Source organism: Martes martes (assembly GCF_963455335.1).
Source record: "Martes martes genome assembly, chromosome: 14".
NCBI lineage: Eukaryota > Metazoa > Chordata > Mammalia > Carnivora > Mustelidae > Martes > Martes martes.
This window is the reverse complement of record NC_137902.1, coordinates 23,797,446-23,822,179: the sequence shown is the minus strand read 5'-3', so window position 1 is coordinate 23,822,179 and position 24,734 is coordinate 23,797,446. Positions and strand designations below refer to the sequence as shown.

At 41.1% G+C, this 24,734-nt stretch overlaps 1 protein-coding gene across 1 annotated transcript in view; it reads left to right on the top strand.

The window, feature by feature from the left end:
* SORCS3 (sortilin related VPS10 domain containing receptor 3) overlaps positions 1-24,734 on the top strand; it is a gene marked incomplete at both ends in the record, with an annotated part of 596,464 nt that overhangs the window by 363,344 nt on the left and 208,386 nt on the right. The window contains one exon of the mRNA XM_080823492.1: positions 5,021-5,094. Within this exon, the coding sequence (XP_080679618.1) occupies positions 5,021-5,094 (74 nt within the window). The remainder of the gene's footprint in view (positions 1-5,020; positions 5,095-24,734) is intronic.

Below are 24,734 nucleotides of genomic sequence, written 5' to 3'. Positions count from 1 at the left end.
TTCACTTAGGGCTTTCTGTGTGTGTGTGTGTGTGTGTTGCCACTGAATACGTGGTTGTTAAGAAATAAGAGACTGTGACACACAGGGGAAGAAGGGAAGGTAGAGGATCTGGATTGTTCTCTGGTAAAGGTCCATGTATGTCATCCTTGCAGGAAGTTGGCATCCTGAGGCAGGATGCCGAGGAGAACAGCCTCATATATGTAACTTTGTATAAACAAGAAGTTTTTTTTTTAAGATTTTATTTATTTGAGAGAGAGAGAGCACGGGGAGAGGGACAATCAGACTCTGTGCTGAACACAGAGCCTGACACAGGGCTCCATCCCATGACCCTGGGATCATGACCTGAGCCGAAGTCAAGAGTTGGAGGATTAAAACCAACTGAGCCACCCAGGTGCCAGATCTTGTTTAGAAACAAGAAATGTTTCTAAAGATGTTTATTGTTTGGAAAATCTACTTTATTTTAGTCTTGTATGAAGCATGTTGGGTTGAAGCCATGCAGGACTATTTAAAGAGCATGTAAGCTAATATGTTGCTTTTCCTAGGAAGGATTCACCACTATCCTTGATGATCTCTGTGTAATACCACTTTGTGGAAAATCCCATATTGCCTTGTCTGATTCCAGGTCCCTCATGAAAAAATTGCAATTTTAATTTTTGGCCTTTTAAAAGGTAGTTTTAAAGGTAAATATAATATATACCTTATGATTAGAAATTATTATTATAAGAATGTAAGTAGAAGAAAACACTGGCTTATATTACTATTAAAATATTATATCCATTGTAAAGAAATCTGAAAATGATGGAAAGCTTTAAAAAGTATGTGTTACCCATAGTCCCACAACTTAGAAATAACCCCTGCTAGTATTTTGCGTATTTCCTTCTGATGTGTTTCAAATTTTTGTAATACTTTAAGTAAAATTAGTGTCATTGTTTTGCAATGTATTTTAAAGTAAATAATATATCATAAACATTTGCATATCATTAACTGATCTTGTAACACTATTGAGTGGTTGTCTAAATTCTTTATTTCTCTTTGAGTGTCAGAGCTTTTTTAATTACTAAAGTAATGCATGTTGCTGGTAATTTTAAAGAACCAGATAAGCAAAAGAAAAAATACTGATGGCCTCCAATCCTACCCTTGCAGAGATAAGTAGTAATAATATTATGACATACACTGCATGGCAGTATAATTGTCTGAATTTCTGTCGTCCTCTGTTCAGGCATTTTTAACCTTTGTAATTCCAGCACTCAGTTCAGTGCTTAAAGCATAGTGGTTTCTTGATACACTTTTAGTCAGTGAATGAAGAGAGGGAGAAATGGATGAACACATATGTGAATGGGGAGGCTGCAGAGATCCAGCTTGCGGTAGAATAAAATTCATTTCAGACTCAGCAACTTCCTGTGGATGGAGAGACAAGGTAGCTAACCAAAGGCTCTTAATGAATAGGAGCCTGCTCTTTCTGTTCATCTGAATCAGCCTCTAGGCAGAGAATTCAATTTAATTTTTCTCCCATCAGTCAAACAGAAGAGCTGAAAAAGCAAAACCAGAGACAAGGGAGGCAGTATGTGGAACAGACTTGGATGAGGAGATCAGCAGCTGATCTCTTGTTCTTTCTCTGTTAGGAAGAACATGAGAGGAGAGGAGCAGTGCTTCTCCCAAGGGTGAGTCCTAGCAGGAGCGGTGGTGGAGGCATCTGCCACTACTGGATCCTCCAGTGTGGAAGGACTGATGATTTCTCTGGAGTACTGGGACTCCAGCAGTGTCATTGTGACCCTCCTGGTTCTTCCCCAGCTTTTGTGTAGAGTTTGCAGCAGAGAAAGACACAATCTTGCTGAGTTTTATTTGAAGGGATTTGGAGCTCTGCTTTTATATTGGTATCTGGGCTGACAGAGAGTCTGGTATCTTTGCGTTATGGAAGGCTCCAACCAAAGTCTCTTCTCTATTTAATTGGCAAACGTGTCTTCAGTCTGAGCATCTGTCTCTCAGACACCTGCCATGGGAAGGAGAGTGACCCATTTCTTAAAACACTGCGTGGAAATCTCAGCTTCTTGCAAAAAAAAAAAAAAATAAGGATATATTCTTTCCAGTGCAATGATCTGGTCCTTACCAATTCTCTTCTTCCTCCCCAAACCCTCCACAATATAAATATACATACAGATAAATATAAAATCAGCCACAAATAGTTGGGTGTATAGAAGGAGAGACAGACAGGAAAATGGACAGGCAACCTCCACTTCCTTTTAGCCAGTGACAGTCATCACATCTCTCCTTCCTTTTAAAAGCCTCCTCATAAGTCAAGTGCAAGATCTTAACCATATCAACACTTTTGTTCTTATTGTTTTCTTCACCCTATAAGATCTCTACCCACCTTCTCTCCTGTCCATACCACTTATCTTCAAAGGCCTAGCTCAAGCTGTGTTGCTCTAGGAAGGCTCATTGTTCCACATCTATTCCTGTTGATCTTGTCTGTTTCTCAACTTCTAGAGTGCTAGCCTTTGGCCCATTTTCCCCTTCGGTGTCGTGTATGTGTATCTGGCAGTCATCTGTGTTTAAGTTGAGAGATGGGCAATATTAACAGGGGTATATATATTCAACACACACATGTACACATCTCTTTGCTATTTACTGGACAAAAAGTTTTTTTTAAAGATTTTATTTATTTATTTGACAGAGAGAGAGAGAGAGATCACAAGAAGGCATCGAGGTAAACAGAGAGAGAGGGGGAAGCAGGCTCCCCGCTGAGCAGAAAGCCCAATGTGGGGCTCAATCCCAGGAACTCAAGATCATGACCTGGGCCGAAGGCAGAGGCTTAACCCACTGAACCACCCAGGAGCCCCAAAAGAGATGTTTTTATGTAGTTCATGGTGCCAATGTCTAACATATATTTGAATTAAATTGAAATGAGCTAAAACTTCTTTAAGGTCCCCACAGCTTACTTCAGATTACCAGAAGTTCATTAAAAAATTATTTCTAGGGGCACCTGGGTGGCTCAGTGGGTTAAGCCTCTGCCTTCGGCTCAGGTGATGATCCCAGGGTCCTGGGATCGAGCCCCACATCGGGCTCTCCGCTCAGCGGGGAGCCTGCTTCTCCCTCTCTGCCTACTTGTGATCTCTGTCAAATAAATAAATAAAAATTAAAAAAAAATTATTTCTATATGAGTTGCAAGATTATGGACTCAGAACATTACGGATGGCAGCTGTTACCTGGGTGTGGTATGCCAGACAGCACATCCCTATAGCGGAGCAGTATTGAGGATGTGATAATGGGGAGCTCCTTCATCTGACCCCATTTGTATAAACTTGAGGCCCAACTACTTCTGCTTTTCCCAGTTTCCCCAGCTGTGAAAGTGTGGAGAACATAAATGTAATAAGGATTCTCATTATAAACTCGGTACCATGATTCCACGGAGGAAGACAGGAGCCAGGCATCAGAAAACTTAAATCCTTGTTCTTTTGACCAAAACTTCGCTTCCCCAAGACCAAGTTTTGTTAACTGTGAAATAGGAGGTTTGTGTGCTCACCTGTATATGTATTCTGTAACCACAGATACACAAAGGTGAATTGGGCATGATTCCTGCCCCTCTTATGACTTACAGCCTACTGGCAGGAGGGGCATGCCAACAACCAGTATTGTCTTGGTGTAAATAGCTTCTTAGAAGCAGACAGTAAAAATAGTGATGATACCTGGAGGGAGTGGTTGACTCTACCTGGTAGATGAGAAAATGCTTGAGAGCAGGGGTCCAAGTAGTCATAACTGCCTTGCCTTCCTTTCAGTGTCCTTGTAAGTCTCAAATATGTGAAAGAGCAGTGTGGTCCACTTATTATTATTATCATTATCATTATTATTTACATAAGTCAGAGCTATTATGCTTCCAGGCATACAATTAAAAATAAGCTCCTTACTCTTGGCTAGCCTTTTATAGGAATGTTGGCCTTTCCCTTATGTGTTAAAAAGGGGTCAGACTCTACATCCATAAAGTAAGCGAATGTGTAATCTGACTTTATTAGCCATGCTGGGGGTTCCTCTTTATTTTTCTGAAGTCTTGAGACTCTTCTAGAATTTTTTCTTATTCCATGAGTTACTATCCATTCTTATGTGCCCATTTTAATTATTGATGTATTCAACAGATATTTTAGTGAACACTTTTTTTATGTACTGAAGGAATATAAACACAGCTAAATAATACAGACAAATCTGAAAGACATGGCCACATATTACCTCATGGTAAGTGCCATGATGAGTGCAGTGAATTGAGAAGGGAGAAAGATGAGTGACTTGAGGTGCTTGGAAAAGGGTGTGTGGAAGGAACCACCCATGCTTGTGTAATGTTTACTTAGGCATAGATATGGCCTTATCTCTGTGAAGCCTTGGGAGTATAAACAAGCATGGTATCCTCATGGTCAGTGAAGAGTCCATTTCACTTAGATTATATATAGGAGAGAGAGATTTAAGATTATATATAGGAGAGAGAGATTTAAGCAGTGAGAGATAAAACTCAAATAACACAATATTTTATGCATAATATTGGCTCAGATACCAGCTGATGAGTATTTTTACCTGTGTTTTTCCCTGAGAACACAGAATTTACCTCTTCTTTATCTTCATATCTACCAGAGTGCCTTACGTGTAGGAGCTATTCAGTAAATAAATTTTAAATAAATTTTGCTGAATTGTTTTGAAAGGAGCTAAAGATATCATGGAGTTTGAAGAAAAATAAGAATTTTATGAAGGCTTTACCCCTGAAGGAGAGAATGAGGGATGGCATCAGGAAGGATTTACTCTCAGCTCAAAACACATCAGTTGATTGGATATACGTTGAGCACCTCCTTGGTTCCAGAAGTCACCACGATAAGCACAGCACGATCATATTCATAGATTTTTATTGAGATAAAATGGATGCTAACTTGGATGTGTTAGGCACTCTGGTGTGCGCTAATGTCCTTATCTAGGGCGATGCCATGTGTATTTATGTTGACACGTGTCCTTGATGTTTATGCTTCCTCATTTCATTGTTTTGCAGCTCTACAGCTCCATGGACTTTGGAAGACGGTGGCAACTCATGCATGAACGCATCACACCCAACAGGTTTTACTGGTAAGCCCCATCCGCAGACCTGCTACCCTCTTGGATAAAAGAATTATTGGAAAGCATAGCACTTGGGATAATACTGGACACCTTCAGCACTTGAAGACATGTGTGTTCTAGTGCTTTGCTATTTGGTGTGGTTCATAGTCCAGAAGCATCAGCATCACCTGGGAACTTGTTAGAAATGCAGAGTCTCAGGCAAGACTTCCTAAGCAGGAGTCTGCATGTAACACGGTCCCTAGTGATTCAGTGTGTACGTTCAAGTTTGAGAAGCACTGGGCTAGGGTGCTCTAGGAGAAGGTCTCTTGGCTGGTGCTGTTTGCTGGGTGCTAATCTCCCTTTGTTGGGGCAAAATATATATTTTGTGTAGCTATTCTAAAGCAGTATTTCCTAAAATGTACCCTTAAGAACACTAGTTCCACAGAATGCTTCACCTCTCTGAAGCGTTTCTATGGTCGAGCAATTTTAAGTAATGATTATTTACCTCTGCCTTACTCGAGATGTAGGATTCACTTTAGGATAGTTAAGACTCTGGGGAAACCCAGAGACTGAAGAGGCCTCCCAGACTTCTTTCACTAAAGAATCCTTTTCCCATGTCACACATATAAATCCTTCAGAACAGCTTCTGTGGAGTACATTCTGAAAAGCCTTTTTTAAGAGTGAGTATACATGTTCCAAATGGAAACAGCCCTCCCCCTATCAGAAAGTCTTTTTTTATTAATTGGTGTTCCTTTATACGTGAGTGCTATTTTTACCTTCGTTGTAGCAAGCTGAACATGGTTTGGCGTAATTTCATATTTTATTCTTTCCTGCTGCAATGTGAAAAGCTTCTTACTTGCATCCTGCTTTCATCAGCAGAGGTATGGCCAAAGGAATAGAGATTAGGAAGCATGCACCCAAGTGTTTAATGTGCTTCATTATATGCTTAATTAAAACAAAACCAAAATTAATCTTTGGAAGTAGTCCCTATTTCCTACCTCTTTTTAAGCACTTTAGTTCAGTGCCTTTAAAAAGTCATGAGATGGTCATTTTTGTCTTCTGTAAGGTAGGGGTGGGGTGTGTGTGTGTGTGTGTGTGTGTATGTGTGTGTAGTGGAGGATGGTGATGAGTACTTTGTGTATATATATATATTTTTTTTTTCACATCAACATCTTTGAAAGCAGTGTCTCCGCCCAGTACCCATCCATATGCACAAAACTATGACCAGAATCCAGAAGGATAATTGCAGAAGCATCCTATAAAAATGCACCGTGTACCAACCTACTGATTGCACACAGTGAGTGGGGGGGTAGTGCTGTTGACTCAAAACCTGGCCTATCCCCACTTATTTTGCCCTTTTCAGACCAACTATTATTTGGTCTGTACTGTTAATTACACTTATTACTGGATCTGTATTTAGAACTATGAAGATTTTTAATAGACTAAGGCAGAAAAAGGAAATTTGTTTCTCTGATACTCCAGCTCTGTGACTACAGCCTTTTGCTCAGCCAAGAGAGACCAGTTTCTTGGTGTGCCATCACTCACAGGTCCCTCAAAAAGGAAAAAAAAAAAAAAAAGCCCTCTGCTATTTCTGGAACAAAGTCTTGAGGTGGCGAGGCTCTTGGCTGACTAGGAAGTCAAGTTGATGGAAAAGGAAAGTACAATAGACTAGATAAGCCTTGTCATCGTTTCTGAGGGAAATTAAATTAAGTGGATGAGGGGCAGCATTTTCCCATGTTTTGCAAAGAGCAAGAAGAGAAGTTTCCAGCTGTGGTCTGCCCTCCCCCTTCCTTTGTGTAGCAGAAAGAATAAATCCCCAGGTCCTGATAATTGTGTTTCATCTCTCCTGCACTCTGTGATTCTTTCATATATGCCCCCATGGGGAAATATAAAAGTTAGTGCCCTTGCTGGCTAGCCAAGTGGTAGCTGGCAATTCCATCTTCATAATTATCACTTCTTCGTTTCTGATGTATAATTGCCATGATTATTCTTCTAGGCATCATAGGAGTTGCAGTGGAAGAGCTCACTTTACATCGACATTTTTTTCCCCCAATGACAAAATCCACATCTGTCTAAAGCTCTAATCCATTTGTGTTGAAGAGACGTGGTCTGTATGGGTTAGGAGTAGAAACATTTACTCGGAACCTCCTTGAGAAAAGACAAAGTGTGCACCTGTCTGGTGTAGAGCCTTACTCTGGCTGACACGAGGACTCTTGAAGTTGTGGTTCCCTCATCTGTAAAATGGGAACAAGATTCTTCTTGTCAATTTCGTAAGATTCTATAAAGGACCAGATATGATCATTTGGGCACTTGGCAATTTCATGTCTTCAATTTCATATCAGATTTATCAGTTGTACCTTATAAGTCATTAAGAATTATGCTTACTAGCATTTCTAAAGACCATGAAACCTAAGTGATTTGTCATTGTTCTGGGACACAAATTTGTATCCCAACTGAAATCAGATTTGTATAACTGTAGACATCTGATTACAATTGACTGGATCTGATTTATTAGGAAAGACCCACTTCTTAGCCTAACCTCTACTTCCCTCTACTCTTTATTGAGTCATAATTCTTGTGAACTGGTATAGCCAAAACAAATCAACAACAAAAAGCCCTAAAACTATTTCTCTTGGAGAGAGGGTGCAGTGAAGTGGTGTTGGGAACAGTGTGGAGACACAGGAGGGAGTGCAGTCATGCTAAAAACAAGACATTGAGGTGAGGATAGTTGATAATACTTTTATCCTGTATGTAGACAAAGAGAGTGAATGTGCAATTCACAAGTAATATCACCCATATATTGTTATCTATAATTTGGAGATTTCTAATTGTCTAGGGATAGATCCTTTGTGAATGTAAACTTTCTTCCTCATGCTGCCTTCAGTTGATGGAAAATAGCCCCTGGAGGGGATTTGTGAGAAAAACACTGTGACCCAGAAGTGGTTTTTGCCAAGGGTGCAGGGGAAAGAACCGACCACACAGGCTCATATTTGTTGTAATGGCTGTGAACGTGTGTTGGGAATAGAAAGGGGCTGCTGTTATTTACCATTTCCTCCTTAGAACCCCACAGTGCCTTTGAGTTAGGCAGGACATGGGGCATAATATTCATTAGCAGCAATAATAAAAGCTTCATCTGGAGGTAAAATTTTCTTTGTGAATTCCAGATGCTCTAACCCCACCAAAAGGGGTCACCTAGGAATCTTATATTATGGACTGATTCAGCTATCCAGTGAATGCCCAAATAGTACTAACTGACATGAAAACTCCTTCTTTATATGTGACCCTTTCACTCATTGATACCTGGTTAACAAGCAGATCACCAGGCCTGTCCCATGTTACCATTTATCACCCCAGCTGCTTTAGCAATAATAATTTGCAAGCAGAGCACAAAAGTGGAATGTGTTTCTTAACATAATCCCTTTATTGTATGCTTGGGCAAAGCTATCATGAGGAGAAAGTATGTGTTTTCTTTTGTTTTTGGTTTTGTTTTGTTTTGTTTTTTTTTAATATCCTACTGAGCTGCAAATGAATAGTATTTCCACTCCTCCACTGGGAGGTATTTAAGAGGCAGGAGCATTCTGCAGTGGGAAGATTGTTTTCTTTGCACATCCAATGTGAATACTTGTTGTGGTTCACAGCTTCACCTTCAGGGCCCCTCATCCTCCCTAGGTGTTCAGCTTCTTCTGGTGTAACTCGGCTGGCCTCTACATGCATCTGGTCTGATGGCATTTGCTTATATAGCATTGTGAAAGAGAGAAGGAATATCTACAGTATCTCTTCCTTATTAACTTCCCCCTTATTATTCTGTCTCCTGAAAGATCAGGGTCTTTTTTGTTCTTATTTCTTGCCATCACTGCAGGAGAGTGTGTTGATAAAGTAATACACCCTAAGGTATTGGGGACTTTAAACTCTTAATCCTTTTCTGGGATGTTTGGGTTGCAACAATGACTGGCCTTGAGAGTAAGAAACCCTATAAGAAGTCAATAGATGTAGTACTGGTTTAATTTATTTTATTTTATTATGATTTTTATTTAAATTCGATTAGCCAACCTATTAGTTTTTGATGTCATGTTCATTGATTCATTAGTTGTGAATAACACCCAGTGTCTGTCACATCATGTGCCCTCCTTAATACCCATCACACACTTACCCAATCCCCTCACCCACCTTCCCTTCTGCAACCCTCAGTTTGCTTCCGAGAGTCAAAAGTCTCTCATGGTTTTTCTCCCTCTCTGATTTCTTCCCATTCCATTTTCCTTTCCTTCCCCTATGATCCTCTGCACTATTTCTTATATTCCACATATGAGTGAAACCATATAGTAATTGTCTTTCTCTGATTGACTTATTTTATTCAGCATAATACGCTTCAGTTGCATCCACGGCAATTTTAAACAGTAATATTTACAATAAATGGCTGTGTAATATTCCATTGTATATATGAACCATCTTCTTTATCCATTCATCCATTGAAGGACATCTCAGCTCATTCCACAGTTTGGCTCTTGTGGACATTGTTGCTATGAACATTGGGGTGCAGGTACCCCTTCTTTTCAGTACATCTGTATCTTTGGGGAAAATACCCGGTAGTGCAATTGCTGCATCATAGGTAGCTCTATTTTGAACTTCTTGAGGAACCTCCGTGCTGTTTTCCAGAGTGGCTGCACCAGCTTGCATTTCTACCAGCAGTGTAAGAGAGTTCCCCTTTCTCCATATGTAGTACTGGTTTTAAATCAGCCCACTTTAGAGGGGCAGGAAGAAGGCCCCTTGAGGACTGCTCATTTGAGCTACTATGATGCCTAGTTGCAGGCTGATTAGTGGCTGGTGTATAGGGACAGTCAGGGTGGGCTCTATGTCTCTCCTGTATTTTGAATAAGGTCAGTGTACTCACTGTAGATTTCTAGCGATGGTGTGTGCCAGCAGCTTTTCTCTTTCGGTTTTCAGAAAGGCAATGGGAGAGGGTAGGAAAAATGGAAGAATACACAGGAGTTCCTAAGAAAATGCCTTTTAAAGGAGAAAGGGATGGCATGGGAAAAGATAACAGATTAAAAGTCTTCTCATTACAATCTTGCCTTTTCAAGCTTCTATTCTTCTTGTTTTCCCCAGTTTCTTTTTGTCTGCATATGCTTATTCATTTGTAGCCTATGCACATTACATGTGAATTTCTACAATCTACTTTTTTTCCTCTTAATGTTCTATTATAGCAATTTTTATGTTATTATAAAATCTTTATAACCATTGTTTTTAATTGTCGATGCAATACTTCATTATATAAAGATACATATTTTATTACTGTGTTTTCTTTTTATTGGGCATTAGAAATTTTCACATTTTTGATTACCATAAATACCAGTTTCATTATTATTTTATGCATATCTATTTAATATCTAGGATTGTTTTCTTGCACCAGTGTCTAGGTAGCCCAAGTAAGAACTTCGTGTTTTTCCCAATCTCAGCAGAGTGTCACGTTTACGTGATTATGACCCAAATTCAGTACGGAAAGCATTTCAGAGCAATGCTGCTTTTTTACTGAACATTTTCTTAAATGCGAAGAAGCATTATATCATATAGCACACAGTGAGTCTTTCTAAAACTCCTTTACCCGTATTTGTCTCCAAAAGTTCTGATCATCTGGATTACTTTCTCATCTCAGTCACAGAGGCTTGTTGTCAGAGCAGTACTCGTCCAGAGCTCCCCTCCCCTCTCCACCTACACCTTCCTCCCTAAGTATCATAGGCTTTTCTTATGTATGGTGACTTACCCTCTGTCCTTTACTGCTCCACCCATCACTCTCACCCCACTCCTCCAGCAAACCAATGTAATATTTTTTAGACACACATCCCTTAGAACGTGGAAGAAGGGGAATTGGTAATTGTTAGGGTTTAATATTTTTGGTTTGATCGCCACCAGAAGGGAAAAAATTATATCAAAATACCTAAATTTTGAATATCTTTAAAACCTGTCATTAAAAATGTTACAAGTTGGGGCACCTTGGTAACTCAGTCAGTTAAGCATCTGACTCTTGATTTCATCTCAAGTCATGATCTCAGGGTCATGAGATCGAGCCCTGCATTGGATTCTGTGCTAGTTGTGGTACCTGCTCAAGATTCTCTCTCAGCCACTCCCTCTGCCCCACCCCCTGCTCATGCTCTCTCTCTCTCTCAAAAAAAAAAAAAAAAAAAAAGAAAGAAAAAAGATCAAAGTTGTGTGCTAACATACATTCCCACCTATAACATATGCAAAAATAAGTCTGTTTATAGTTAATATTTCCTCTTTGTGGCAAGCAGCCTCCAAAATGGCCACCAGTGGTCTGTGTCATCTGGGGACCATGCTATTGTGTAGTCCCCTCCATTTGAGTTTGGCTGAATTTTGTGACTTGATTCTAGTGAACAGAATGTGGCAGAGGTGATGAGGTATCCCTTGAGAGATTTGGATACAAAAAGATAGTGGTTTTCATCTTAGGTGTGCTCTCTTGCTTGCTTGGCCAAAGCAAGCTGCCATGTTGTGAGCTTCACTGCGGGGAGGCCCATGTGGCAAGTATCTAGGGGCGGTCTCCAGCCAGTAGTCAGGAAGGAACAGAGAGCCTCAGTCCAACCACTCAGTTCCAACAAGGAACAACTGACCCTTGCCAACAATTGCACGAGTGTGCTTGAAAGCTGTTCCTTCTCCGCTCATCCTTCAGCTGAGACTACAGCTCTGGCCAACACATTGATTGAAACCGAGTGAGGGACCTTGAGGCAGAGGTACCCACTTGAGTGACATCCTGATTCCTGACCCACAGAAACAGGAAGATAATAAATATTTGCTGCTTTTAGCCACTGTATTTTATGGTAATCCGTCACACAACAAGTGTGCATGTGCTCTTTTGGAGAAGCGTTAATTTCACTTAAGGCAAAAACCTCCATGTGTCTGAGTCCTAGACCTACCCATCTCAGTGTACTAGCAGCTGTGGGTGTAGAAGACATTGGGCAGAGAAGCAGGAGGTAAAAATGGGGAGTGATTACCTTGAGATAACATGATTGGTATGAACTCTCTTGCACCTTTACCTCTATTTTAAACTTGGTAGATCTCCCCTGGCCTGGAATTGTATCCTCTGTTTTGCTTCAAAAATAGGCTCCTTTTATTCATCCAGGAACTCATTTAGACCCTAAACTATGATTCCTGAAGAACCACTTGGCGAGTCCTCTTTAGGCTATTAATACATTATCCACGACAGAGCCAGAGTTAAGGAACAGGCAGAATGACCTGAGATTGCTTCCTGGAAAATCAAGGTCTTTTCAAACAAAGTTAACATTATGGGCTGAATTTTTGAAGCTGCCTCTAAATGTGCATCTACAATTTTGCAAACACAGTCATTTGCAATCTCAAGTAATGGGATTTAGGCATCGACCTGATATAAGAGATCAGATTTAGAGGCCCTTTGCAAACCAGGGTATGCCACAAATAATATTTAATTCAGCTCTCCCTTACATTTTTAAAATGGTGCGGCAATTTAAAAATGCATTACATTCAAAATAATACATGCAAGGTCAGGAGGGTAGATGTGAAAACTCAGCTTGCAAGCAGAAATCAGTTTCTACTTTGCTGGTGGGGGCTGCCCATGCTGTGTGTCTGGTTGCATCTTAGCCTTGGAAGAGCTATGTTAATGCTGAGAGCAAGTGCAATGCTCAGAAGCTACCCATGGTAGTCAGCCGGGGCAATGTGGAAGACAGAATGCTCACCACTTTGAATGCACTCAAGATGTGTTAGACTCGTGTGATAATTATTCTTAGCACATATGTGTTCTGTGAGTGACAGGAGATAAGGGGACATACGGAGCTATATCCTTAATGACTTCTCTGTTATGAGGAGAAGACCTCATTATTTGATCAGGCCTTGGGATATCTGAAAATATTTGTATGTGTCAAGCAGAATTAAAAAATAGCCACATTACTCACCTAATCCAGTGTAAGAAAAGTTCCAGGACACGGTGGAAATAGTATTCCCCTTTCTTTCCCTAGCCTTGGCTGGTGTCTCTGAAATGAGAGAGACATTATTTCCAAATGCTTATTCCACCCAGATGGTTACGCGGAGGACATGAGAATATCCATTCAGCTCAGAGACCGTGGAATCTCACTGATAGATAAACTTGCAGAGGAAAGCAAGTTTGATTGTCCTCACAGTGAGTGAGATTCGAGTTGGTTATTGTCCTGCGAAGGCCGGGACAGGAGAGTCCCCACGTAGAGTAGAGCACCTTGACCACTATAGTCTTCCTGAAGCCCAGATTGCTCGTGCAGGACCTACTCCTTACCTGAAGAAGTGGGGGAAGGGTATATATGGAAAGTAATGCATCAGTCTGCAGCCTCAGAATAGGGGGTATGAGAATTGGTGGCTCAGGAAGAGGCTTAGGGAGAAAAGGAGGAGAAGAATGGTAAGCCCAACAGCCCAAAAGCCCAAGGAGAAAACACCAAATGGAAGGCTTGGAGGCTGTTGAAATGCGGGTTGGATGCAGGGTTGTGAACAGGAGGAGTCACCCTTTTTCTCACTGAGGAAATGGAGGAATTTTCTGTTCCAGCTTGGGCTAGGGGTATGTATTAGTTTGCTGGGCTGTCATAAAGAAATACCATAGACTGGGCAGTGTAAATAACAGAAATTTATTTTCTCACATTCCTGAAGGCAGGAAGTCTGAGAGCAGGGTTCCAGATGCTCCGTTTCTGAAGAGAGCTCTCTTCCTGGCTTGCAGATGGTCGCCTTCTTGCTGCAGGTGGAGAGGGAGAGCAAGCACTGGTCTCTTCTTCTAAGGACACTAATCCTTAGGGGTTAGAGCTTCAGTATCTGAATTTGGGGGGTGGGAGGGCCATGATACAGATCAGTCCATAGCAAGGTGTCAAGCTGGGAAGAGCTTGGAAAGGAATGAGAACTTTCAAGAGAACCTCTTAACAAAAGGAGTTCTGGAGCAAATAGGGCTAGACATGTGAGGAAAGATGGAGAGGCAATGCCAAACCTACACAAATAGTTTTAAGAAGAAACACATTTTACTTTTTTGTTTCTGATTGTAGATACAATGAAAGCTTATTGTAGATATTTAAGGAAGGTTGGAAAATAAAAAAGAAAATAATTACCTATAATTTCACTGTCCAGAGAATACCATTTAAAAAAATCAAGTACTTCTTCATACTTTTCCCCCTATTATAATATAATTTTGAACATAAATACTTAAGTTTTCATCATAAGTGAGATCATGTTTATAAGATTTTGTGTCCTTTAAAATGTACTTCAACATTTTCCTGTATTATCCTCTATACTTTCCAAACATAACTTAAAACTCGTATTATTTGTATTATATTCTAATTGGTGATATATAATAAATAATCATTCATTCATCATTTAACATTGATCTTGCTTCTAAACTTTTACTATTAAAAAAGGCATTGGAATGTTGTTTTGAAAACTTTAAGTAATTATTTGTCCAAAGTCCAATTATTAGCATTTTTAAGGATAGAGTACCAAAACAATATATATATATAATATTGTCATGCCAAATTATTCCCCAGAAAGTTTATGCCAGTTTCCACTCCAACTAGTAAAATAACACTTCACTACACCTCATAAAAATTTAATTTAAAAAAGTAATCTAATTCAATATGCAAAAATGGATTTTCCTTGTTTTAATTTGCATTTCTTATCAGACCGGTGAGTTTAGACATGTTTTCAAGTATTTATTAGCCATTGTATTTCTTTTATGTGGCCATCTGTTTTTTCTTCTTCTTTATTATGAGTTCTTTATATGGTCTCTCATTTTGTTTCAATATTGTACCCAGTTTGTTCTTTGGGTTTTAATTGCCTTGTGGTTTTTAACATACTTTTCAGTTTAAAAAACTGATCAAATCTTTTTATTTTTCCCATTGTAATGTCTTCTATTACTTCATGTTCAGGTAGTGTCCTCAACTTGTGACCATGTGAACATTATCTGAGGTTTTCTGATTTGTTAATACAGCTTTATTAAATAATATGCATAATATATTTTTATATATTAGATATATATTATATATATCTATGTATAAGGTATTATACTATATAGTAGTTTATAGTATATAAATTACATAATATATAGCATAAAAATACTGCACTTTCTTTGACACTATGCTTCAGAAATCTCATATTAATAGTTGTCCATATCATCTTGTGTGACCGTATTATAATCAGTTTAATAAATTAATCACTTTATTCATACTGATGGATAGTTTGAGAATTTATAGGCTTTCTAGTCTTTTGGAGTAAAATCAAATCCAATGAACATGTTCCCACTTAGTTCTGTGCCCATGAACTCTTTCCTCTTATGATTTCCCGCAAGGGAAGCTCTCGTCCATGTTAGGTACTTTGATGTTGGTGGCATTAGTCAGCTTTTATTTTACTGGATTGGTTGGTCCTCTGTGCCCTGAGCTGGACCTTACTGCATTTAATTACTGTTTATAACACAGCATAGTGCCTAGCTGGGCAAGTCTCCTCTCCTGCAAGACCTAACAAAATAAAACAGAAATAGAACCCTGACTTCGTTTTCAAAATATTCTTGGCTTATCTTACTCATTTATCTGTCGCAATGAATTGGAATCACTTTGTTATGTTCTAAAATCTCCCACTCCCCCTGCCCCACCAAAGCAGCTAATTAGACTATTGATTAGAATTGCAGCAAAGATATGAATTCATTTGGAGAGAACTGGATATTTCTCGATATCCGGTTTTCATTTTTGGCCTCATGATTTGTCTCTTCTTTTATTCCACTTGTCTTTGTTCTTCGGGAGAACTATATGATTTTCTTCATATGGGTCATACACATTTCTAGTTGATAGTTTTTCTAGGACTTTTCACTTCTGGTGCTATAGTCGGTGAAGCTGTTTGGCACACAGCGTCTCTCTTCAGATTGGCATGATTGAACTGGGTAACCATGATGTGTGGCTGTAATCTGCCTGCATGCTATAGAGTTGGTGCTGTTAGATACTTTACATTGTAAAGGAAATAGGTCTTTTAAACTTTAAGTGATTAAGAGAGTACAGTGGGACTAGACATTGATTCTTTTGGGGGCTTGGGGATCTACATAGGAGGAGAGCTCTGCCCTTAATAGCCATGTGACAGTGGTACTTGATCTCTGACCAATGCCCCTTTAGTCAGAAAGGGCACCAACTGGTAGACCCTATTATCGCCTTCTGGCTGAAAGCCAGTCTTCTCAGCCTGGCACATAATAAGTACTTAATAAATATTAGCTATAAAATTAATAATTAAAACAACTTATAAGATAATCAGATAATTGGAAGCAATGACCTTCCTCATTAGTTTGGCAGCAAATAGCACTTAGCATCTCTTTGAAACTAAACAAGGTTGGGTGTGTCTGAATATCTTTTTTTCCCACATTCAACTCCAGTTGAAGTGCCTAATAGTTAATGTTTGCATTTCTGATCTGTTTTTCTGGCTCTCAGCATATGTCTATTATTATAAGTGTTAAAACTATTTTTAGAGAAAATTATTTCTGGCTTGATGTTAATAAAATTAAACAAAATTTGTAACACCGTAAATTAAAGATTGTGCTGTATCAGATGATGTGTGCTTTAACAGATGTGATGCAGATGTTGAGACAAGTCCACACGGATTGCCCAGGGACCATGGCCAGAAACGGAAAACACTGGAAGATTATTAGAGCCAGTGTTATCCCTCAGAGGCTGCAGGGCTTGGCTTAACCTGGTATGCTCAGCAAAGGCTTCTTTGAGGAGTTGGGATTGAAGAATCTTGAAGAGTGGGTTGAACTGGTGAAGAAGAAAGGGAGGCAGGTTTTCCTGGGAAGGAGGAATAATTGCAACAAAGCGGAGGTCATGATTGGAGGCCATGTTTGGAGAGCAGTTAGTGGATCTGCTAGAATAGGGTTTCTCAACCTCAGACTTTTGGGTGTTTTGGTCTGGATGATTGTCCTGTGCCTTGTCAGGGTTTACCTGGACCCCTCATCTCTGCTCTATCAATGCTCTCATCACCCCTCCCCAAGTTGTGACAACCAGAAATGTCTCCAGCTCTTCTGTTCTCTGAGAAGCAGAACGACCTTCCCAGGATGGCCCCTGCCAGGAAGAACCACTGAGCCAGAACAACAGGATTTGCAGCGAGAGGCAGAGACGGTGAAACATTAAACTGGAAGTAGACTTGATTCGGATTGTGTAGGGCCTAACATACTGGGGAAGTGATTTAGACTTGTCAGTCTGGCTAATGGAGGGCATTCGTCTTTTGTGTAGGTGAATGGCATGTATACATGTTTTATGAAGATTTATTAACATATGGTACTTTTTTTGAGATGCTTAAGTGCATTTCTGTGCGACTCACTGTCAGTAGATAAGCTATTGGTTTTTCTCAGGACTGATACAAATCTTCTCAAGTATCCTGATCCCGCGTTCCATTCTGCAATGAGAAATTAAGGAATTGTAGACTTTAAAAAAATATGTATATCTTGTATTTGTCTTTAAAAAAAACACATTTTATGTACATTTTAGTTGATACAATGGCATTAAAATTTTTATTAAAGATTTAATCATTTTAACATGACACTTTTTATTCTTGTCACCTTATAATTTTTGTATAAATGAAAGCAATTTCTCACAAGATTATAGTTCTAATATGTCCCCCATTTTAGGTCTTTCTCTTTTTTACTTCTACCTAACCAAAAGTTTTCTATATGTATACATAATTTCATAAAGATCATTTTGATGGGGCGCCTGGGTGGCTCAGTGGGTTTAAGCCTCTGCCTTCAGCTCGGGTCATGATCCGAGGTCCTGGGATCGAGCCCCGCATTGGGCTCTCTGCTCGGCGGGGAGCCTGTTTCCCCCTCTCTCTCTCTGCCTGCCTCTCTGCCTACTTGTGATCTCTGTCTGTCAAATAAATAAATAAAGTCTTTAAAAAAAAAAAAAAGATCATTTTGATGGTGACAAAATAATAGTACAAAAATTAATGTACTCTTGTTTAGACTAAAGAATTATAGAAAAATCGTAGTGGAAAGGACCCTGTAATGTTACAGAGTTTTTCTGATTTCTCTGACAGTGCTCTTGAAAGCTCTAGGGGTTCCCATCATTTGCCCCAGGGACTACATGATTCACAGGAAAACCTGTAAGGTGCTTACTGATCGGGTCCTTGGCCCTCCCTTTTTTGCTTCAGCCAGAACTACTCAGCTTCTTAATTAGTTTTATATACTAGGCTTCTGCATACAATTTCCTTTGAAGGTAGAAGATCATTTATTAAAGTAAAAAAAATGTTTACAAAATCATTGATGTAGACTGGTCTTTTCATTTTACACCAGCTGCACATGGACAGAAGTCTTCTGGATATCTTTCCTCAGTGCTTATAATATCCTGACAAATCAGGCTTCATAGTGTAGCCACTGTTTCGATGGTGGCAAAGGACATAAACCATTGTATTAGTGAGGACACTCCCTGGTGACCCTCTTATTGTCAATGGGTGTACCATGTTTTGGTGAAGAGATAATTGCCCACACTTACAGAAACTTTTTTTTTTTTTTTAAAGATTTTATTTGACAGAGAGAGAGAGAGAGAGAGGGAGCACACGAGCTGTAGGCAGAGGGAGAGGGAGAAGCAGGCTCCCCACTGAGCCGGTAGCCCGACATGGGACTTGATTCCAGGACTCCAGGATCATGACCTGAGCTGAAGGCAGATGCTTAACCAACTGAGCCACCCAGGTGCCCTAAACATGGTTTTGACAAGTGAGTGAAGTGCTAATTCACAGAGCTGGGTGGTTAGAGGAGGGAAGCCTGTGGGGACTAGATTGGAAGAGATAGACCCTTTCATCTCTGGGGGCAAATGGTACTGAGGATCATTCATTCAGTCACACCCTAACTTGTTTTGTTCTTAAAGGGAGGCCTAAAACAGGCAATTTTTCTAGGCGGTTATACTTTTTTTCAACTGTCAGCATAATGCCTTTCAAAGACAGCAGTTTTCTGCCTGTGTACATGTTTGCGTATTTCTGAATCTAGCAACTGGCTTATTCTACCACCTTGATCCCCTTTGCTTACAATGAGGGACAAGATCCTGATTCAAGAATCTATGCTGTTTCCCTTCCAGTTCCCCCACTCAGGATATGTCATCCTGCTTCAGGCATCTCACTCACATTTGCTCTTGGGAAGACAGCCTGGATGATGGATTAGGGGCAGGCCCTGCCCCTTTTCATCTCCCCACTGGCCAGCCCTGTCCTATTCAGATGCTCTCCAACCTTTTCCTCCAGCAGTGTTGAAGGGAAGCTGTCAAGTAATTTGGACAGAACTGTGCACAGTGGAGGCCAAGAGAGTGCCCCCAGGGGAATCCCTGCTCTGCCCACTCAGCATTTTGGATGGATGCAAGGAGACTCAAGTATTGAAAAGGTCAGACCCTGGAACCAGGCTGCTCTATAAAGGGCACCAAAGTATGCAAGGATTGCCAGAGAGCCAGGCCAAAAGCATTGTGGGGTAAAAATGGATGGCCGTGCACTTGTCCACGTGACTCTGAGGACAAGAGGTCCAAGATCCGGCTTCATACATTTCTTAGCATTATTGCCCGCTCTTTAACAAGTGTCATTAAAAGAAGCAATGGTGAAATAGAATGAATGGAGTTTGGTTTTATGACTATTTTCTACTTTCATGGAAGAGGAGATTGGAACATGGATTACATAATTGGGAGAGCCATGCCTTCCTCTTTCCTTCCTTCTTTCCTTCCTTCCTTCCTCCCTTCCTGTGAGATGTGTTAGGATTTTTCCAGAGCAGAGAGAAACTCAGTAAATTGGGCAGAGAAAAATCTGTAACTTGTGTTATATTGTGGAAAGAGGGTTTGAGTAGGAGTTAGGACTTCTGCCCCTGGAATGGAACCAGCCCTTGGGCGTGCTCAGAGATTTCTCAGGCCCTCTGTGTCTTCATCTGTAGAATTCAAAGCGCTGACCAGAGGCCTTGGAGGCTTGGCCCAGTGCTTTCCCCGTAGGGGTCCGTGATCCTCTTGCACCCTCGGTATTGGTTTCCAGCATTAGGTGGTGACAGAAGAGAAAATCCTGTCTACTCCTTTGACTGTCAGGGAGAATTTTCTCAGTTGATGATCAAGGGAGAACCTGCAGTGGATTGATCTGAAGTGCTTATTAAAAATGCAAATGCTTGGGTCTCACTTCAGAACTCTTGATCTGAATCTCTAGACCTGGACTAGGAAATTGATATGAATTGATATGATACGAATCTTGATATGAATCTCTAGACCTGGACTAGGAGATTCCTGGAAAATTCAGGAATCTCCACATTAGTTCTGTCTCCTGGCAACTCCTTTGCACCTTAGGTTTTCGAAATCAGAGAAGGTCTTTAGGAAATGGTTTTGAAAACTCGGGAGGCCAGTTAATGGACTACCAAGTGTTGTGCTTTGAGTCGTACAGACTGGGTCCCCCTTGCCAAAAATCTCCCCCTTTCTCTGCAGCACTTGCCAGCCCCAGTTGGAGAGTAGTTCCAGCCAATGGAGACAGCCACCTCTGAGCATCTTTGGAAACGCACGCGCTCCATGCTAAATGAGATAATATATTTAGGTGCGCTTTGAAAGCTGTAAGACATTACTGAAATGTTTTGTAACTGCAAAATGCTGTCCTGATGTTAGTCATTATAAAAATAAGGCCTCTAGTTTTTATAAACACTATGGCACGAATGAGGTTATTGATTTCTCTCTATGTCCATTTAGATGTACTTACTGAGCAATTCTGTTCAAGGGGTGGTTTTGCATACCTTCTCTTTGAACTCTCTATCCATCTAAAGGGAAATAAAGGGCCATTGATGTGGGTTGTTCCAGTTCGGAGCTCTCTGAAGTAATAGAATTATACAGCCAAACCTGCTGCCATGTAATTTTGTGGTACATGGCAAGTACTTCCTTACCCCTTGATTGTGAGTTCATCCATGTGACTTGCTTTCTCCAAGCTTCACAAATGTGACATAAGTGGAAGCTTTTAAAGTACCTGCCCTGTTGGCTGTGCCTGTCTTACCCGGGTCAGGGCATGGCCGCTGTGGCTCCCCAGCCCTAGGCTCCATAATGAACAGAGGATGCGTGCCTAAGCCCACACCTCTGAGAGGAGCCAAGCCCTGCTGGATTTGTAGCATGGAGCAGAGCCTCCCATGGAGCCCAGTCAAGAGAAACCAATCCTCAGATGGCTCCTAGATGTATGAACACAATGGAGAACAACTGTCACGAGCCACTGAATTTGGGGATGGCTTATCATGCAGCAAACACTAACCCATATAGTAGGGCAGAGGAAAGTTGAGACAAAGGGACAGATATTTGATACAAAGGACAATGGTGAAGTGGCCGAGGGAGGTACAGCTTTGATAGAGGGTGGCAGCAGTGAAGTCTTTACCGGGGAGGCGGCATTGGGGAGGAATCTGGAAAGATAGGCTCCGTTCCAGTAAGCGGAGTTTGTGTGTGTGCTCCTGGACTTTCTGGTGTAATGTGATGGTCGGAATTTCAGGCAGAGGAAGGAGCAAGGGGAGAGCTTCAAAATGGGGGAGCATGAGATGTGTTTAGAAAATTGTTAATAGTTGAGAGTGTCAGGAAGTTCACATTCTGTGCTTATGGGAGAAGAGATGCTGATAAGGCTGGAAGAGAAAATTAAAGCCATCACTGAGAGGCCCTAAATGGCATGTGGAAGACTTTGCCATTAATACTGTACACCTTGGAGGGTTCTGCTCAGGGCCAGGGTGTGCTCAGGATTGGCCTTTAGGAAGGTCATTCTTGCAGTGGGATAAAGGGCAAGTCACTGGAGACCAGGTGGCGTCTTAAAAGGCTATTACTTGGAGTAGGGAGTACTAGAAAGAAGAGGCAGAACTCTAGGAAATTCCAGAAAATGTGCTTTGAAATTAAAAAAGGAAATAAAGGGAAAAAGAAATAAATAAATGAGGAAAAGAACCTCCTGAAGAATAGAAAATAAATCCAAATCCTTCTTCGGTCCTAAGAATATTGTTTCATGGTTTCTTAATATCTAACAACTCAAATCATACTTAGAAGTAAATGGCCAAGTTATGATGACCACAGATTTATAGACATTAGAAATAAATCTTTTAATGGATGTCCAAAGTCGGCATGACATCTACACACTGTGGAAAGCCACGCTCTAGATTTAGGTTATGATTTCCCCCAACATAAAAAGGCACCAAAACAATGTTCTTAGAGTGGTTTTGTTTGTTTCTGTGGTTTTTCATTTTCTTTTTTTCTAATTTTTTGCATTCTGTTTTGGCATGGGTGGATGTTGTAGATAGTGTTCCCTTGGTAAGTAGACTTCACAACAGAGGTTTGTGGCATGTAGGAGGTTTCCTGGGAGCTCTGAGGTACAGTGTTCCCTTTGAGGGTAAAGGGAACATGGCAGGCAGGGAGAGTGTGGGGCCACCACGCAGTTGCCACAACTGATCCCAGTGGGCTAAGTACCTGGGATGGCCCTTCAGACACAGCCAGTCTTGTGCCAAAGGATTTGGCCTTCATACCTTCACATTGGCCTGCCATCATGAGGGCTGCCACTCAGGAAGGGATGTGACCTTGGTGAGGTAGCTGTCATCAGCTGTGGAAAATTCCCAGACAGCAGCTGAGCTGGGAGTCATCAGCCACACATAAGTTTCCAGCACTGGGGAGGGAATGCCTAGGACAGAGCAGGCTGTGGACCATACGCCACTGTGTCAGGGAGAGCGAGGTGTACTCCTCATCCTCTTCCTTTTTCCTACGAGGGAAATTTATTTTGATAATAACAGCAATAAATAACGGTCCAATAATAAAAGACAAGGTAAGAGAATAATAAATATGTATGTAAACACTGACTATAACTACTTACCGTTTAACATTGTGCTAATCATGGCACCCGTTAGCGAGCACGTAGGCAGAATAACATAGTGGCCCAATGTTGGGTTGGCCACAGACCACTTAGGTTGGACTTGTACTGGTTATTAGCTGTGTGATCCTGGGCCCAGGGCCTCAGTTTTTTTGTTCATAAAACAATGGGATTAACACCAATGGAATTAACACCAATAATCTACTCCCTAGGGTTGTAATAAGTGTTCACGTCAACCAGAAAATAGCAGGGCTGGGCTTTCCTAGTTCAGAGCTTGTACTGTCAGGTTTGGTTTCTGGTGTTTATGGGAGGGTAGGCCAGAGAAGCGTGCTATAACAGGGACCCTGCTCAGCGAGGGGGTGTCAAGTACTTTGAGGATGGGAGAGTCTGGGCTAAAAGCGCAGGGAAGGGCAGAAGTGTGACAGGCAAGAGGGTGCAGAAAACTCTTAAGCTCCCAGTGTTGGCATGCTTCTCCCTGCAAGGGTGATGCTGTCATATGAACAACAGAACCTAGGCAGTCAATCCCTGGTACCGAACACCCACTGTTGGCAGTTTGTCCAGGAAACTCCATGCTTCCTGACTTTGGTCCACGCTGTGGATTGTGTTAATTTCGGTGGTTCCGTTCCGCCCCACCACAGTGCCAGGCCCTGCTGGACACTCTTTGATAGAGGGGATGGTCTTTTGGGCTCAGAAATCTACCCCAAATATGAAAAGACACTCGTCACTCTAGGTACAATTGCCGCAATGGGAAGTGGGTGAGACCAGAGAGAAATAGCAGGGGGGAGGTGACCACAGAGAAACTTACTGTTGTATGTCATTAATCACTAATTGCTGAATGATTTTATTATATGGCAGCCATAAAATATCACTTGGGGTTTTACAGCCAATTCTAGCTTTAAGAAAACAATTCCTTATGTCAAAATGACTATTAAATTAAGTGATTCTGTATTAAACATCCTATGGACTCCAGATGATTTATGGAGCTGGGTAATGAATAGGAACCTTTTCCTTCCGGCTGCTCAAAGGAAATCAGCAGCCATTTCAGGAGCAGCCACTGACCTTGGGACCCAGGAGAGACAGGCTGATTCCTAAGAGACACCTGGATGATTGGAAGGTTGGGAGTCTAGAGAAAGCAGGCCTAGCACCCTCATTTCATGGATAAGGAAACTGAGACCAGGAGGAAAAGTAAGTTACCCGCAATCACTGTGTAGACATTGTATGTACTATGCTGCTGTTCCTAGTAATTATGTAGGTTTCCTGTTATTTCCAGCTGTCCTTATTGTCCCCATTGTATGTATGTATGTATGTATGTATGTATGTATGTATGTATGTATTTACTGTACCCATTTTACAAATGGCAAACCAAATCTTGGAAACCTTTCTTGTTACCTCCACGTAACCATTGGCAAGGTAAGGCGCGATGCCTTTCAGTGACACTATCTATATTTGTTGCCTTGAATTTGCTTTTACGTGTTCTAGGTGGGATAGACCAGGAAAATGGCCTCAAAAGATATAGTTTCGGCCTGCCAGCATGTTTCCACGGAAGCGTTCACAGTTGCACACTCGGAGCACTGTGGGGTCACTGAATACGTACCAGCCACAGTCCCTTCCTTCAAAGAGCTTATAATCCAGCTGGGAGGCCTGACCACTAGTGTCAGACGCCATAGCGTTCACCTGTGTGCTGCAGGTCATTTGTGCCCCAGGAGACCGAAGCAGAGTGTATGTCTCCCAGGTGATGGCACTTGAGCTAAGTCTGGCAAGGTGAGACCTAGCAGAGCCCAAAGAAGACGAGGGGAACGGTTCAGGTAGAGTAGCAGCGGGAGCCCGAGGTTCAGAGACAGAAGTCA